General features: G+C 39.4%; 3 protein-coding genes across 3 annotated transcripts; all 3 read left to right on the forward strand.

Moving 5' to 3' along the window:
- Positions 1 to 3172: 3172 nt before the first annotated feature.
- Positions 3173 to 3796, forward strand: LOC121595961 (larval cuticle protein A2B-like). Its single transcript, XM_041920459.1, has 2 exons — positions 3173 to 3286; positions 3361 to 3796. Exons 1-2 carry the CDS (start codon positions 3275 to 3277, stop codon positions 3724 to 3726), a joined length of 378 nt encoding a protein of 125 aa, XP_041776393.1. The 5' UTR covers positions 3173 to 3274; the 3' UTR covers positions 3727 to 3796.
- A 581-nt stretch (positions 3797 to 4377) lies between these two features.
- LOC121595956 (cuticle protein-like) lies at positions 4378 to 5259 on the forward strand. The gene is made up of 2 exons (XM_041920453.1): positions 4378 to 4551; positions 4615 to 5259. Exons 1-2 carry the CDS (start codon positions 4444 to 4446, stop codon positions 4999 to 5001), a joined length of 495 nt encoding a protein of 164 aa, XP_041776387.1. The 5' UTR covers positions 4378 to 4443; the 3' UTR covers positions 5002 to 5259.
- Positions 5260 to 13480: 8221 nt separating this feature from the next.
- LOC121595959 (larval cuticle protein A2B-like) lies at positions 13481 to 14062 on the forward strand. The gene is made up of 2 exons (XM_041920457.1): positions 13481 to 13531; positions 13595 to 14062. The coding sequence occupies exons 1-2, from the start codon at positions 13520 to 13522 to the stop codon at positions 13976 to 13978; spliced, it is 396 nt and encodes a 131-aa protein (XP_041776391.1). The 5' UTR covers positions 13481 to 13519; the 3' UTR covers positions 13979 to 14062.
- Positions 14063 to 16929: the final 2867 nt, after the last annotated feature.

A 16929-nucleotide genomic window follows, 5' to 3' on the forward strand; every position in this document is an offset into this window, starting at 1 on the left:
TAGTATTAAGATGCTTTATCATGATTGGCCTAAATTGTAGTACTATTAATGCAATTAATTTGAGTAGGGAACGTAAAGCAAATGATCTAAGTTACGGTTTTGGTTATGCTGTCAACAACCTTAAAACTAATGACATAAAGTCACACGAAGAGAGAAGGCTAGGAGATGCCGTCGTTGGAACATATTCCCTGCTGGACCCGGATGGATACAACCGCACAGTAGTTTACAAAGTAGACGGAGCTAAAGGATTTCAAGCGAAAGTGTTTCGGCTGCCAGTAAAAGGACTAATAAATAATGTTTCGGAGAATATACCAAATCAGAACAGAACCCGTGATTGGGAAAGAAGGCGCAGGAGGTTATTTCGGTTTTATAACTTCAGAAAAAATAATGGAATCTTCAAAGGATTTTTTAGTTCAAAAAATTAACTATCTTTTAAAGTGTTTTTGGGTTGCGATTCACACGCTGTTAGGTTTTAAATTAAGATACATAAAATAACATTCATCAATACAACACTTGTAACTTTTACAAACTTATGAATTTTCTTCTTCTTCTTGTTTGGCTCAACAACCGATGCCGGTCAAGGCCTGCCAACCCACTTATGGGGTTGGCTTTCAGTGAATTATTGTTTTCGCCCCATAGCCGGATAGTCAGTCCTACGTATGGCGGCACGGTCTATTTGGGGCTTGAACCCATGACAGGCATGTTGTTAAGTCGTACGAGTTGACGACTGTACCATGAGACCGGCTTAAACTTATGAATACATCATAGAAATTTCATTTCAATTTTTAGAGATCAATTTTTTTTATTCAGAAAGAACGATTTCAGCCGTATCGCTCAGATCAAATGTTATCTATGAAACAAAAATTATGTGTACAGGCGGTCCCCGAGATACACGGTAGCTCTTATACGCGGATTCGGAGATACGCGGTTTTCCAAATCTGACAGTTCTTTGAGCAAATTGTACTGATTTGACACATCCATTGTGAAATACCAAATAATTTCCGTATTGATCGAATGTAAAATACCATTTTAAAAGGTTTAAAACTGTACAAATCATTAGAAACATATCAAATAATTAATTTGGTGGCTAAAACCACCCCCTACTTGCAAAAGATTCGACAAGATTCGACTTACGCGGAAATTCGAGATACGCGGTATTTTGATGCCGATTTCGGTCCCCATTAACCGTGTATCTCGGGGACCGCCTGTATATTTGTTCTTGACAATATTTTTTGTAAAAGTTTAAAGATCAGGACATCAACTACTTCTGTACTAGGATGTGCATATACATATACTGAAGTGCCGATAAGCAACCGTCTATCCTCACCGGCACTTAATCGCCACGTTTCTTCCATGTGCTAGGAACGCAGTGTATGTTCCCTAGTCAGTATGTTTGATTCGACCGTTAATGGGGCTTTCACGATTCTAGTTAGTTTTTTGTATGGAGTTTGACAGTTGGAGGCTAAAATCATGAAAATACTCCATACAAAACCACAAAAAAAACTAGCCTCCAATTTTCAGTCTAGATTATTCTAGCCATAAAGCTAGAATTAGATTCGAGTACCTGCTCGAAAACACGGTGTTGTTTATATTTATCCCAAGGTGCATTAAAGAGATCACGTGATGGAATCTAGAATCAATGTGTATTTAGTCCAGGTGGTCTCATAGCATTTTTTATAACTAATTTTGAACATCACTTTTTGACAGAACGAGTGAAAACTTTTGCTCCAACGAGCTTTCTGGAGGCTTGACCAATACTCAAAACACTCTTAAAATCTTCATTCAGAAACAGAAGCGATAAAAATCAGCCTTCTAAATTCATACACCATGGGATAGGCCCACCCGTATATTATACCCACTTAGATAGCTGCTCAAAAACTGCTATACAATGTGAACAGCTGACAGGCTGAAATTTCAGCCTACGAACTTAAAACGGAAAGGGCCCCAGTGATTGAAAAATGCCCAAATTCTGAACCCGAATACTTCTCACGTATTCTCACGCATTCAAAAATACATTAGTGAAAATTCACAAATATACAAAAATCAGACAAACAGATCTTCACATTCATTCATCAAATCAATCAAATACATAACTTACACATTGAAAGTCTGTACGTTCCTCTTCTTTTTCTTGTTTAATACTGTTGCAACAAGACAACCGAAAAATCCTGAAAATGTAAAAAACAACAAAAAAATGTATTACAAATAATTTCTATCATAATAAAAATTAATGTAAAGTACTTCCTTTGCATATTCCATACAACTTAAGTTGATATTGCTTATCAGATAAAATCAGTTATGGAGTGAATAATTAAATTTACAAATTTATTCTACAGAAGGGAGACTCTTGCAAGTTCCTATTCGACAAAATTTTAATATTACATCAAGGTTAGAGCTCCTTGAATTAGATACAAAATAAATATAAATCTAAATCTTATAAGTTTCAAATTTTATTCCACTATAATGAAAAAACATTCGAAGAAATAATTTAGAAAAGGGGGGAATAGGGAAAATTAGGAATTTTAAAATGGTGTTGCATAATCTTATATTCAGAATTATCCGTACTACAGAAGCTTTGGTAAAAATGGCCGTTTTTGTCTTATGTCAATCGTTCTTCGCAGATCAATCAGATTCATAGCTGCCATATCAAAATACAATGTTGTAAGTGCTTCCGGTACATAATCGCTCTATGTACGTTGCAAAATGTTTTTAACAACGTTTCTCCGATACTTCAGCTGCATGAATCCCAGAAACGTAGTTAATCATTTTCATCCCCACCGAAGAAAATCTGCCGTTTACCTCATATGCATTGCCTCATTTCATTGAGCATCACTTTCAACTGGTTGCAGCTGATGATCTTCACATTGAAACCAGTTTCAATGTGAATTTCCTACTCAGGCGCAAACAGGCTTCATCTTGCAGCTAGCATCATCTCATAGTGTTTCCTGATTCACCACCAGTTGCAGACAAACCGGACCCCTAAACTCCTTTTCGATCGAATGAATGTAATATTGGTACAGTTTTATGACCAACGATTGCCTAATTGAAGTTAAAGAAACGCTCACAGTTTAACTATCGGATAGAAGATGATAGATGTCCCGGTTATGGTTAAAATGATATATCCTGTTTGTGCATCGTACTTTCTCAATTGAAAGTGAAAACATCCCACGAAGGTGTTTCAAACTTTGGTATAAATACCATCACAGGAAATGGACCAGGCATCAGTGATTGGTAGATAACCGTAATACGACAAGCAGAAACTACATCAAACATCATGTTCCTAAAGGTATAAATATTTACTACATCAAAATATATTGATTCTTCTGAACACAAATATCTAAGCAGTGCACTTTTTTACAGATTGTGGGAATACTTGGACTAGTGGTTGTTGTTTGCAGCCAAAATCATTATGGTACACACAACGATGCACAGCATGATGTAGTGCATTATCATCACGACGAAGAGCATCATGGACCAGCACATTATGAATATCACTACGACGTCCACGATGATCACACTGGCGATGTTCACGGCCAACATGAAGCGCGTAAAGATGATTCGACCCACGGTGAATATTATCTAATCGATGCCGATGGTCATAAGCGTACTGTGAAGTATCATGTTGAAGGAAAAAGCGGTTTCATCGCTGAAGTCCATCGAGAGCCAATTAAGGGTTTCCACGATGCACCTCACAATTTCCATCACAAATTCGAAGAAAAATACTGATCATATAATTTTAAGTCATTGTAACAAAGTTACGAAACAAATATTTTATAAATCGAATAAAATAGTCTAAAGCCACTTTGCACTTTGTTGCAGCTATGCAGAAAATGACATTGATGACGACAAAAAAACAAATACTTCGGCAACCATTCACAAAAACAAGTCCACATCAAGTATAAAAAAGCAAACATTAAAATACCATTATCTGCCATTAAATCCTTCCTGCTCAACCAGTTGGAACACTTAAAATGTTACCATAACCTTTGGGATACTTTCCTTATTTTTACTTTCAACGAAGAAGAGCTTCAACATGCACCGATCAACTCTTGGGGATCAATCTTCATCCCTAATGACGCGCCCGAACAAGAACAAAGGACAATGACCACAAACTTACAAAGCTAATATTACATGCCGGGTACTGATTTTTATAAAACATTTTTTCACCAATACCACATTGAATGATACAACAAATGTCTTCAGTTTAAATCATTTATGACCTTGACAATGGATATCATGCGTTACATAACAGTACCCTGCACCATTTCAATTCTATCTGATTCTAAAGATAAAATACCTATCTTTTTCGTCTTTCGAGTAACAGCTCTTTCACTTCAACTAGAGCGGTCCGGTTCAACCGGTTGGTGCAATTGGCAAGCCGTAGACCCTGCTGAATTTTGGTTCATTTTCTTTTTGGCAATATTCCCGTAACATGATCAATACATGTCCTTTCGCTATATAATGACATTTCACATACATTTTCGGCATCAGTTAGCATTCGTTCGCCCCACAAACAACACCTCACAAGTATTTTGCAGCATGTATTCTAAGGTATTTGCATGAGCGATTCTCGTGCTTTTACAGTTGTTTTCTATAATCTTTCGTCCTTTGTAGATCATTGTTATTCTGGCTCTTGTCGCCGCCGTCAGTGCTCAAAGCCACTACGGACATCAACAACACTACCAGCCCCAGCACTACCATCACGAAGAGGAACATCACGGACCAGTGCACTACGAGTATCACTACGATGTGCATGATGACCATACCGGTGATGTTCATGGCCAGAAGGAGGCTCGTAAGGACGACTCTACACAGGGCGAGTACTACCTGATCGATGCCGACGGCCACAAGCGTACCGTTACGTACCACGTTGAGGGTAAGAGCGGATTCATCGCGGAGGTGCACCGTGAGCCGATCAAGGGATACCAGGCACCGCAGCCAGAGCACCACCAATATCAGCCGCAATATCATCATCAGGCTCCGGCTCACAACAACTACTAGCTTAAAACTATGTATAGTATAGCCCTGTAAATCGAATTTAGAGCTATGATAAAATGTTTTATAAATGATAAATCTATTCAAATTTGTTTTGTGCCTTGAATTAGTTAAAAATCATTCATTACTCCATAACTTCGTTAACTGATGCGTTTAGTTTGAATGTGGTTGATTTTCTCTGCGTTAGCGACTCAATATAATTTTAAAAATTGATTAAATTAAATTTCACGTATTTCAAATGTATAACATTATTGGACAGGCTAGTGCAGCTGCATTCGCTTACAATTTTTATTTTTTTCGTAAAAGTGATTTTGGTCATTTTGGTTAATAAACTATCGTATTCTGCAATGCTATTTTCGATTGGTCGTTTTAACTGTAATTTTAGATATATTCGTGAAAATGTGCTGAACACAGTTTTTGTTCCTATTGCCGGCAGTATGACCCTATTTTTGACAAGCTGTGCTCCTATTTTCGGTAACGCGCATACTTACTTACTACTTACTAATATTTTAATCTATGAAAATAAATAGAAATTTTTTTAAAAACAGTTTTACACTCTCCATTTTCCTAAGATTGGTGTTCAAAAGCGCTTCCATGAATTACACCCGTTTCCAGCTTGCAGTCCACTATTATCGAATGCGTGGGATCAAACACTTCCGTTCCGTTCCGGCGCCTTTGCGACCGAAAGAGCCAAGTTCTACAAATCTGTTCGTACAATTTCACGTGAAGAGCCTGATTGTTAAACCAAGAGCAAAAATGTGTGAAAGTTTTAATAAATATATGAACTGTTTAGAGCCGCCATTTAGAGCGGCTCGCGAGTCATACTTTGCATCGCTGGGTTACACAAATCGCGTATAAATTATTTAAAATAATACTGGATAGTAAAGGTTCATACGGCAGACGTTCAAAGAGGTGTTTTCTCAAACTATCTCAAAAATACAAAAAAACTGAAATTCCTTACCCGCTGAGACGTGGTACAACTCACTGGGCATAGGTTGAACCCTTTTAGACTTGGTGCAAGATTTGGTATCTGATTGAAGATGATTAATTTTTATATCCTCTGTACTTTTAATGACGGGGTACTCGCTGGACAAGATGGCGATTTTAGTTATTTAAAAACAAAGAAATGACAAAACCAGTACCAAGCACAAGCCCCCCTCCCCCCATTTGCCAGTTTGTCGTCTTAGCTCTGAGTCGGTTCTTTTGTACCCCAGGTTCACGTTTCATTCCTTGAGCCGTCGTGCTCAGTGCTGCCTTGATACTTTTATACAATATGCTACAAGCTGGAAATACCGTATCAACGTGGTCAACAGTCAGGTCATGATTGTACCACATCGACGCAAACGGTCTTTGATCCCAACTATGCACAGCAGGGTTGAGGTTAACGGCGTTTTGGTCGAATGGACTAACAAAGTAAAATATTTGGGCTTCACGTTGGATAGTAAGATAATTTCCCACGGACAGGTTGAGAGTATCTTATGCCAAGGTCAAACTCTCTTAATGAGTTTATACCCACTGATATTGCGCAGATCCAGACTTTCCTTTGTGAACAAACTAGCTATCTTTAAACAAATCATTCAACCAGCGGTACTTTACGGTTGCCAGGATTGGGGAACATGTGCCAGGGTACATCGCCAAAAAATACAGGTGATGCTGAACAAAATGCTAAGTATGATAGCAAATTGAGATCGATTCACTTGGAATTCAGATCTTTATGACACATGCGAAGTAGCTCCACTCGATAGCTACATACAACAGCAAACGACCAAACTAATTGGAAAATTTAAAGATTCTACACACAGGGCAGTACGTGAAATCGCCTCTACATGAATATTTAGGTTTAGGATAAATTAGGTTTGAAAAAAATAGGTTAAGATAGGATAATTACAAAACCCTCTCTTCTATAAATAGAACATGTTACTACAGTGTATCAGAATACAGCAAGAAAGTGAAGCCCCAAAATAGGATGTATAAGAAAAATAACCTGTAAAGTATACGTGCTACATCCTGTAAATCTTGGAAAATCAACTGTAAAGGAAATCAAAGTACAAATATACGTTTAAATAACTAACTAACGTTTCATTCCTTTTGAAAAATAAACTATTTCCTTTGTTTTAAATTAAATTCTCAACACTAGTTTGTAGTACGTCTTCGACTACTATACTATTTTTCTCTTTACTTACTGGATTAATTATCGTGATATTGGCCACAAATGTCTATCATATGACGACATACCTATTGTTATGATCTGATCATGTTTTAAAGGAATGTTCAGCAAAATTTATCAATTTATGAATACATATTTTCCGTAAATTTATTTTCTCATTTGTGTTTAATATGGGCAGTAAATTGTTGGTTTTGTTCTTAGCTTTGATGTGTCAAAGTTGTGTTCGATTTAGATGTATAATTGTATTTGTTATGTAGGCAGTAATTTTCCAGAAAAATTAACCGAAATAAATAAATAAATAAATTAATTAATTAATTAATTTATTGATTAATTAATTAATTAATTAATGAGTAAAGTCCAAAGTGTTTTATTGTTACAAGTTTAGGCAGGAGCCTACTGCATTTAACTGTAACCGCAGGACTCCACACAGCATAACACGGAGCGCAACATAACAACTAACAGCTGCCAAACGCTTCACAAAACGCTTGGGAAAGGAGGTAAAGCGTTTCATTAACTGTCGGTCATCGCAGTAGTTGGTAGCATTTCAACAAGAAATGAGCGGCCTGCTAAGGATATTCAAAACATAGTACCGGGAATAAAGCGTTTTCTGAAGCGTTTGGCAGCTGTCAGTTGTTATGTTGCGCTCCATGTTATGCTGTGTGGAGTCCTGCGGTAAAAATCTAAATTTACCGTGTATCGTTGAAAGTCAAAAATTACTTCTTCGTGAATGACTGCAACCATAAAATCTGTGATTGAACAAAATTCGTTCATTACTGTACTGCTTTGGTTATCTTAATAACGAAACCTACCGAAATATTGACTGACAGCACATCAGCATAAAAATGATGAGCTCTGCATATTTTGTTTGATATTTTTAAAAAATACGTAAGGAGAATATTTTACAAATGATTTTATTTTTACTTCAAAATTGTATTCTGAGACAATTTTTAGCGCATTATTGCATAATTTCACGTTTTTAGTTGCCCAATGCCCCATGCCCAATGCAGGTACACCACCGAAAACTGGTACAGCTACCCTAGTTTCACGCATTTTTTATAGCTTTCTGATAAGTGAAATTCTGTGTTTTCAATAACTATATCATAATTTAATAGCTTTTTTCTATTTTTTATATCTTTTATTTAAAAAAAACTGATACAGGACAGGGGAATCAAGCAATATGCAAACTAAGCAGCCATGTGCGGCTTAATCCTCATATCACTGACTGCTCGAAAGCTCAGCAGGGCCCCTATACTGTGACCACTTAGGTTCTTATCTTTTCTTAATACGCCCTAAATTAGCCATATGCAAGTAACGATCTTTAGAAAATAGAGCCATCATCTTCATCACTTTGCCAGTTGAAGGATTTTGAGAGGAAACGGTGTAAAAGTCAATTTTTAAATATACTTCATGTAGCAAAACGTTTGACGTTTAACTGTTCGGCCGCACTTTCGTTGCGCTCCGTGATTTTTCAGTAAATTTCTTGTGTTTTCTGCGTCGCATCGCATTGTTGCTTATTTTACGGACTATTAAACTGCTTCACATCATCGTTGCGTGTTGGCGAATTGTTTAGTTGCACCGCTACTGTGGTTTCCTGCTGTTTTTTCCTGCTCGGCTTAGCAGTGTTGTGCTGTGATTACGCGTGATTTCGCGATGGCGGCTATTTGCTTCTCGTGTGCTGAACCGCTAGAGGCCACCGGCTGCATCATCAGTTGTGCATATTGTGACGCTACGTTCCTCCGCGGCTGTTGCAAATTGCCCCCCGAGCTGATTGACGCAGTATTGTCCAATGTCGACCTGCACTGGAGCTGCATTGGCTGCACTAACATTCTTAAAAATCCGCGCTGCCGTTCGGTAAAAGAAATAGGCGCCCAGGTCGGTTTCCAAGCCGCCCTCACCTCAGCTGTAGCAGCTATCGGCAAGCTCGTTGAGCCTATTGTCGCCGAAGTTCGCAGTGGTTTTACCCTCCTTCAAACTGCATCCACGCCTCACATTCGGAATCCTGATCCTCGACCGGCTACGGGTAGAAAGCGGAGGCGCGTAATCGAGGATTCGGCATCTCCTGGTGTAAACAGAATTGTAAACAATCGCGGTAACATCCTTTGTGCCGCGTCATCGCCAAACGCATACACCAATACCACGATTGCCGTCCAGCCGGCACCTACACAACCTCATGAACTGGTGGGAACCGATCCGTTATCATCACCGCTTCAAGCTGCACCTCGTGAGCCATTCACAGATAGGATCTGGATCCGCCTATCCCGCTTATCAACAGCCGTCACTGTGGAACAAGTGGTCGCTTCTGTAAAGCGTCGCTTAGCCACCGATGACGTTATAGCGTATTGCCTGCTGAGAAGAGGGGTTAGTGTGGACAGCATGAATTGGCTTTCATTCAAAGTGAGAGTCCCGGCTATCCTTCGAGATGCGGCACTCACACCATCCACTTGGCCAGTCGGTATCGGTGTACATGAGTTTTTTCCATCCCGTCAACACGACCGCCAAACCTCATCTCCTATAGCCACCCGAAACCGCTTTACAACACGCACACCAGCTACTAGTACTGATCACCGCTACACCACACGCACACCAACAACGACTCACCGTTTAGCAGCACGCACGTCTACTCCACCTGGTCCTGAAACAACATCATCACAACAGTGTCACCCCCCGGTGAATGATACCTTGGAAGCACCCAACTCAACACTTGTTTCTGGACCGCCCCAAAACCACCGCGCTTCATCTCCGCACCTGCACCAGTCTACAATCGATCGCTTTTTTCTCAACTAGACGAAGTTCCGCTCATTGCACGCAACAAACACGCCAAGCCTCATGCTCTGACAACGCAGCTCAATTGACTTACCGTATACCCGCTTTATCCAACCACCACAATGACAACGCTACCGCTGAGTATTTAAGCTGCTATTATCAAAACGTTAGAGGTTTGCGCACTAAAACAAAAGAATTTCACCTAGCTGTATCGGAGGCTGACTTCGACCTTATCGCCCTCACGGAAACTTGGCTTGTTGACAACATTCCATCTGCTCTTCTCTTCAACAACAACTTCTCTGTTTACCGCTGTGATCGCTTTCTCAGCGGCTCTAGCTCTCGCGGTGGTGGTGTTTTGCTAGCCGTTTCTAACGCATACGAGTCGATAGAATTACCTTCCCGTGATCGTTCTCTCGAGTATATTTGTGTGCGCGTCACCTGCAATAACGCACATCTGTACATCATGGTAGTATACATTCCACCGCAGCTTAGCTCCGAGATATCGACTCTTCGCTCTCTACATGATTGTATCAGCGGCTTCACTCTCACACTGAAGCCTTCGGATCTGCTGTTTGTTATTGGCGATTTCAATCAGCCTAGCATAAGCTGGTCCACAGCTGATCCTTCGTCCTCGCCAGCATACTCATCAATCACGCACTATGAACCAACTGCGCGCTCACTGGCCAACAACACCTTTGTGGATGGATTTAAATTTAACGGATTAGTGCAACTTAATCACATCAATAATTCGCACGGACGCATGCTTGACCTGCTCTACGCTAACAATGCTGCAGCTAAATTGTGTTCGCCTGTCTTTCCAAGTGTTGTTCCGCTTGTACCTCTTGACTCCTATCACCCGGCGTTTGACTTCAATATACGTATTAACTCGTCGACCCGACGCAATTCGACGACTCGACAAAACTCGACGACAACCGCATTTTATCGTTATAACTTTGCTAAAGCTGACTATGTGAAACTGAACGACATGATTTCAATGTTTAACAATAGCTTTCATTGTTCCAATTTTATTTCACTTGACGAAGCAGTATGTTCATTCTCGTCCTTCATGCTGCAAGCCTTTGTTGTATGCGTCCCAGTTCAGCGTCCTAAACCTAACCCCCCCTGGGCGGACCGCACACTCAAACGACTCAAACGTGTAAAAAGAGCTGCTTATCGTCACTACCAAACGCGCCGCTGCCAAAGATCTCGCTCGATCTACTTTGACACGCACTCTTTATACTGCAGCTATAACAGGTTTCGATATCGCAGATATTTGAGTAAAATCCAACGTAACCTCTGCAGGTGGCCTGACTCGTTTTGGCGCTTCTACCACAGCAAAACAAAATCCACGCATACACCGAAATCCATTACGTACAAAGGAGCAACGAGTGCCAACACTAATGAAATGTGCAATCTCTTCGCGGATCGCTTCGCAGATTGCTTTTCACCGGCCATGAATGATACCGATACCATTGATGCTGCTCTCGTCAACACTCCGGCTGGCGCAATTAACATGAGCACTCCTTTCATCGACAGTGAGATCGTTTTATCTGCCCTAGCGCAACTAAACATCGCTAGCCAATGGCTACTTTCCCAAAACATGGAGGAAATCTTGGATGGTTCCTATTTACAAAAAGGGCGACAGGACAGATGCCATCAACTACCGGGGTATTACATCTTTGTGTGCCATTGCCAAGGTGTTCGAACTAGTGATATACAAACATCTGCTACATGCATGCCGCAGCTACCTAAGCCCGTATCAACATGGATTCGTGCCAAAAAAGTCGACTACCACGAACCTGGTTGAATTTGTAACCTATTGCACTAGTCAAATTGATGCCGGAGCTCAAGTCGATGCAATTTATACAGATCTGAAAGCAGCATTCGACTCTCTTCCGCACGCAATTCTTCTCGCTAAACTCGATAAGCTAGGAGTTCCCAGCTCGCTCGTACAGTGGCTTAAGTCTTACCTAATTAATCGCACATACATCGTTAAAATTGATAAGCACATGTCCAAAGAAATAGTCAGCAGCTCGGGTGTGCCACAAGGAAGCAATATTGGCCCGCTTCTCTTCATATTGTTTATCAACGATGTTACCCTGGCTTTACCTCCCGACAGTATCAGTCTGTTTGCCGACAACGCAAAAATTTTTGCGCCTATTCACAACACAGGTGATTGTACATTCCTGCAAGACTGCATCGAAATTTTCTGTTCGTGGTGCAAGCGTAATGGACTGACTATCTGCATCGAGAAATGCTACTGTGTGTCTTTTAGTCGATGCAGGAGCCCAGTGACAGGGACCTACTTCATGGACGGCACTGCAGTTAATCGACAGAATCATGCCAAAGACCTGGGCGTTCTGCTTGACTCAAGTTTGAACTTTAAACAGCATATCGATGACGTTGTAGCCAGAGGAAATCAATTACTTGGCGTGGTTATCCGGACAACTAATGAATTCCGCAACCCCATGTGCATCAAAGCTGTGTACAACTGCATCGTTCGTTCGGTTCTGGAATATTCGTGCGTAGTCTGGAGCCCAACAACCGCTTCTTCAATTGCTCGACTCGAGGCGATTCAACGTAAGCTCACGAGATATGCCCTACGCCTACTTCCCAGGCAGGATCGCAATAATCTTCCTCCGTATGCTGCGCGGTGCCGTCTTCTAGGCCTTGAACCTCTTTCGGTTAGAAGACGCAATGCACAATGCTCTTTCATCGCTGGATTGCTAAATGGCTCTATCGACTCATCGCCTTTGCTGCATCGAGTCGATATCTATGCACCATCCCGAACACTTAGGTCTAGAGAAACTCTACGGCTCGCTCAACCCCGTTCCAGTGCTGGTCGGTCTGACCCTATGTTCCGCATGTCGGCTGTCTTCAACACTGTCTCGGATTGCTTCGACTTCGACATCTCAACTCAGTGCTTCAAGGAACGTCTCCGGCTTTTGCCGTGGCCGCAGTGAATTGCGATGTAAATCTAATTTTTGCTATGTATTTTGTTTCTCAATTGAACTGTTACATCTTAATTAGGCCATACGGCCCGTTGAAGATTAAATAAATAATAATAATAATAATAATAAAAGTAAAAATCATAGAATCACTGATAAAAATAAGCTTAACCCTTTGAAAATTATTACATCTGTTACAATCTTACTACCTGAAATTTAATTATCGTTTGAAAACCTTATTATATTGCCATATAACCAACAATGAAAACTTATAAAAACTGTATTTCAATAAGCATCCTTTCATTTCATTTCTGAAGTAACCTTGATCATGAATACCTTACATAATGAAGCTATTCACCATTTCGGTCGAAAACAGTTTTGAAATTGTTTTAAATTTCTTCTTTCCTTCTGTCAATGTCCCTTTCTCTTCAAATAGAGCGGACTGGTTGAACCGGTTGGTGCATTTGGCAAGTCGTGATCCCCATGATGCCAAATTTCGTTACTTTGTCTTTATTTTCCTTTTATTTTGCAACATTATCCATACAATCACTTTTTCATTCACTATATAAAGAAAGCTCACCCACATTTTTGGCATCAGTGACCATTTGTTCGTCCCACACACAACACCTCACAAATATTTTGCAACATGTATTCCAAGGTATTTGCATGAGCGATTCTCGTGCTTTTGCAGTTGTTATCTATAATATTTCGTCCTTTGTAGATCATTGTTGTTCTGGCCCTTGTCGCCGCCGTCAGTGCTCAAAGCCACTACGGACATCAACAACACTACCAGCCCCAGCCCTACCATCACGAAGAGGAACATTACGGACCAGTGCACTACGAGTATCACTACGATGTGCATGATGACCATACCGGTGATGTTCACGGCCAGAAGGAGGCTCGTAAGGACGACTCTACACAGGGCGAGTACTACCTGATCGATGCCGACGGCCACAAGCGTACCGTTACGTACCACGTTGAGGGTAAGAGCGGATTCATCGCGGAGGTGCACCGTGAGCCGATCAAGGGATACCAGGCACCGCAGCCACAGTACCACCAATATCAGCCCCATCAGGCTCCGTCTCACTACAACTATCAACACTAAATTATAGTATAGTCAAACAAATTTATCGAATAATGTTAATAAACTAACGATAAAACTTATCTACATGTGAACTTGAATATATTTTTTGCGATGGAACTTATGAACATGTATTGGGACCCAGAACTCGTACGACCTAATAACATGCTCATTATAGGCTCAAATCTCATATGAATTTTTTCCCATAGTAAGGATTGACTATCGGAATGTGTGGTACTAAAATAAGTCCGAATGCCGGTTTAATCTGGCATCCGCCAAAAAGAAGAAGAATGTGGAGGTTTCATTTATTGATAAGAATGTGTTATTCAAACCATCGTAGAAATTTTCTTATTACCAAACATTTGAAAGTGATCTATTGCTTTTTCCTTTAATCTGTATAGATAAGGGATGTCCAGCTCAGCTGACTATGCGGCCCAACATGCTACCTAAAAAAGCAAAATGGTGTAACAGTTAAATTTATGAAGTGTATGAAGAATAGTTCGCAAGCAGCTAAAGCCTGAAAAATATGGCAAACAAACCGTTTTAATTAAAAGGATCAATTATTTGGATACACCTATATTACAGACTAAAAAGTTTTAACGGGTTTGCACAACGCAAAATGATTTTTTGTAACAAACACGCTCAATCAAGCGCTTAGAATATACCACAAACGGAATTAAACTCATTTACTAGTCGTCTAGCTTACAGTATACTTAGTACCTATCATTTACATCCATAAAATTACTATTTTTGTTTTTTTCAGGCATAACCAGAGGCGAATTTTCCTGTAAACCGACTGAGCGGCCGCGAAGGGCCCCTGACTAAAGAGGTCGCCGAGATAAACCTCCACATGTTAGTTCGCTTTTATCAGCAATCTTTTTTTTTATTACACTGTTTTTCAGCTCAGTTTTCAATGTGAACAGCATCATTCAATACTTGCAAGATGTTTTTCAACAGCTGTCATTATTTATGACAGCCGGACTGTTAAAAAACCCGCGCAATTGTTCAATTGGGCTTTCCAAGTAAGCCTTTTAGATGTACTAGACCAATTATCAGATTGTTACAGTGGTCAAATTGGTGAAGATCAGGGCAACTGAATCAAGGTAAACCATTTAGATCAATACCAAAATTTGTAAAGTCGGTAGTTTCAATAATGACAGTTTATCATTTCATTATTTGATTCATTTCCATATAAAAGATTCTTAGTTTATGTAAAAACGACGAAATGTGTTTTTGCTTTAAAAAATTACTGTAGAAAATAAACATTTTCTTGCACCAAATACTGGCTAGTACTTGAATATAGTTTTGAAAAATTTGCACTACCGGAAACAACGATGGTGGAAATTATCCAAATAAGTCCGACTGCAGTCTCACCGGTTTTTTACCACTTAGATAACCAAAAATATAAGAAATAAAAGGAAACTTGTTACCCATCATTAATTTTTATATTCGCCTAGCGCGTCATTTTCGCGTAGATTATTTGTTTTCCGTTCACGTTAGTGCCTCTTCGGCTGTTTTAGGATTTGAAAAATGTTTCATGGGTCCATTTGTAAGGTATACTTATAGTATTTGTATTGGTTTTGCATCTGGGAGTTTTGAAAGATGCCGTCAACTGCATCGTGATCATACACTCAGATAATAATACATTTGCGCATGTCAGTATTCTCTGATTTCTTAATTATTGTATTTTTTTATTTATTGGATCTTGTTACGCGTAGTCTTGCTGAGGCAGGGTGGCAAATGTTTGACGGGAATTTGGAGATATGCTACAATTTAGAAATGAACTTGGACTCGGAACTCGGACATAAACTGTATAAAGATGGACTTCGGCAACGATTGAAACCTATGAAATAATTTAGTAGCAATAAAGAACTCGCAATAATAAGAGCTATCGAGACAGGTCTTCTTATACTAAAGTGTCCAATAAAATAAACTCTTCTCCTGATTCAAGGTGTACTCTGCATATGAAATTATAATGTATTTTCAAAACTTGAATCATACAAACATGAAGATGACTTTTTTGTCTCTTGATGTTATTTTTTCCAACCCGTGTTGCTTAGGTTCAACTTTCTCAAGTTTGTTCTTTTTTGTAGATCTCGCCGCGTTGCGTCCGCTAGTTATTTGTTAAAGTTAAGAAAGTTGAAAAAATAGCCCAAGATTAATTTTCAGAATGGGCTCAAAGATATCCGTTGTATTTAATTCAAAAATAATAAACAGTGACAATAAGAACAAATTTGGTTTTTTTCCAGCGGATTTTGGTTGTAATTATTAATTGTCAGTCATTGTAATACAAATGATGCAATGTAAAATATATGGCTTCTTTATGCCACCTAAATCAAACATGATAAACAAAAACTTTGGCTATCGTTGTAATATTTTTTGCAACTGATGTTCCTATAAATTGAAACCAGATCATTGAATCTGCACTATACACAATGCAAATATAAAGTCTCGAAAGCCTGTATAGGCCGGCATGTCCGCGTAGGACGTTACGCCAAATAGAAGAAGAAGAAGAACAATGCAAATATAATTCCTTGCTTGTATTCTAAAAAATGTAGTTTCACCATCAACTTTATAATTTTGGATTTTTTTTATTTTTGCTGTTCATTTTCAATGCACATCAAAGTGTTGACTAGTTAACCGTATCATCTTTTTATCTAATTAATTACTAAGTTATCAAAATATTATATCATCATACTGATTTGATGATGATTGTTCAACTTTACTAGCTAAGGTGGCTTATACGATATCACCCAGCTGTTTTATATGGAGTTTGACACCTGACGGTTGAAATCATGTCAACACTCCATATAAAACCACAAACATTCGCCTCAGTATTTCAGCTCAGATTATTTCAACCTGAAAAAATCTTGACAAAGAACCTTAACAAACGCCGATGAAGAATTGATTTTTTGATATTGCCTGGAAATAGAAAACGGATATATAAAAGAATTTCTGATAACTGTTTCTTGATA

The sequence above is a fragment of the Anopheles merus genome, chromosome 3R (assembly GCF_017562075.2).
Source record: "Anopheles merus strain MAF chromosome 3R, AmerM5.1, whole genome shotgun sequence".
NCBI lineage: Eukaryota > Metazoa > Arthropoda > Insecta > Diptera > Culicidae > Anopheles > Anopheles merus.

What these genes read in the sequence shown, in the direction of transcription:
- LOC121595956 (XM_041920453.1), top strand. Translation starts at nt 4,444, where the DNA reads ATGTCCTTTCGCTATATAATGACATTTCACATACATTTTCGGCATCAG. An exon ending in TTTGCAGCATGTATTCTAAG is followed by an intron (nt 4,552 to 4,614) that starts GTATTTGCATGA and finishes CGTCCTTTGTAG; the next exon opens with ATCATTGTTATTCTGGCTCT.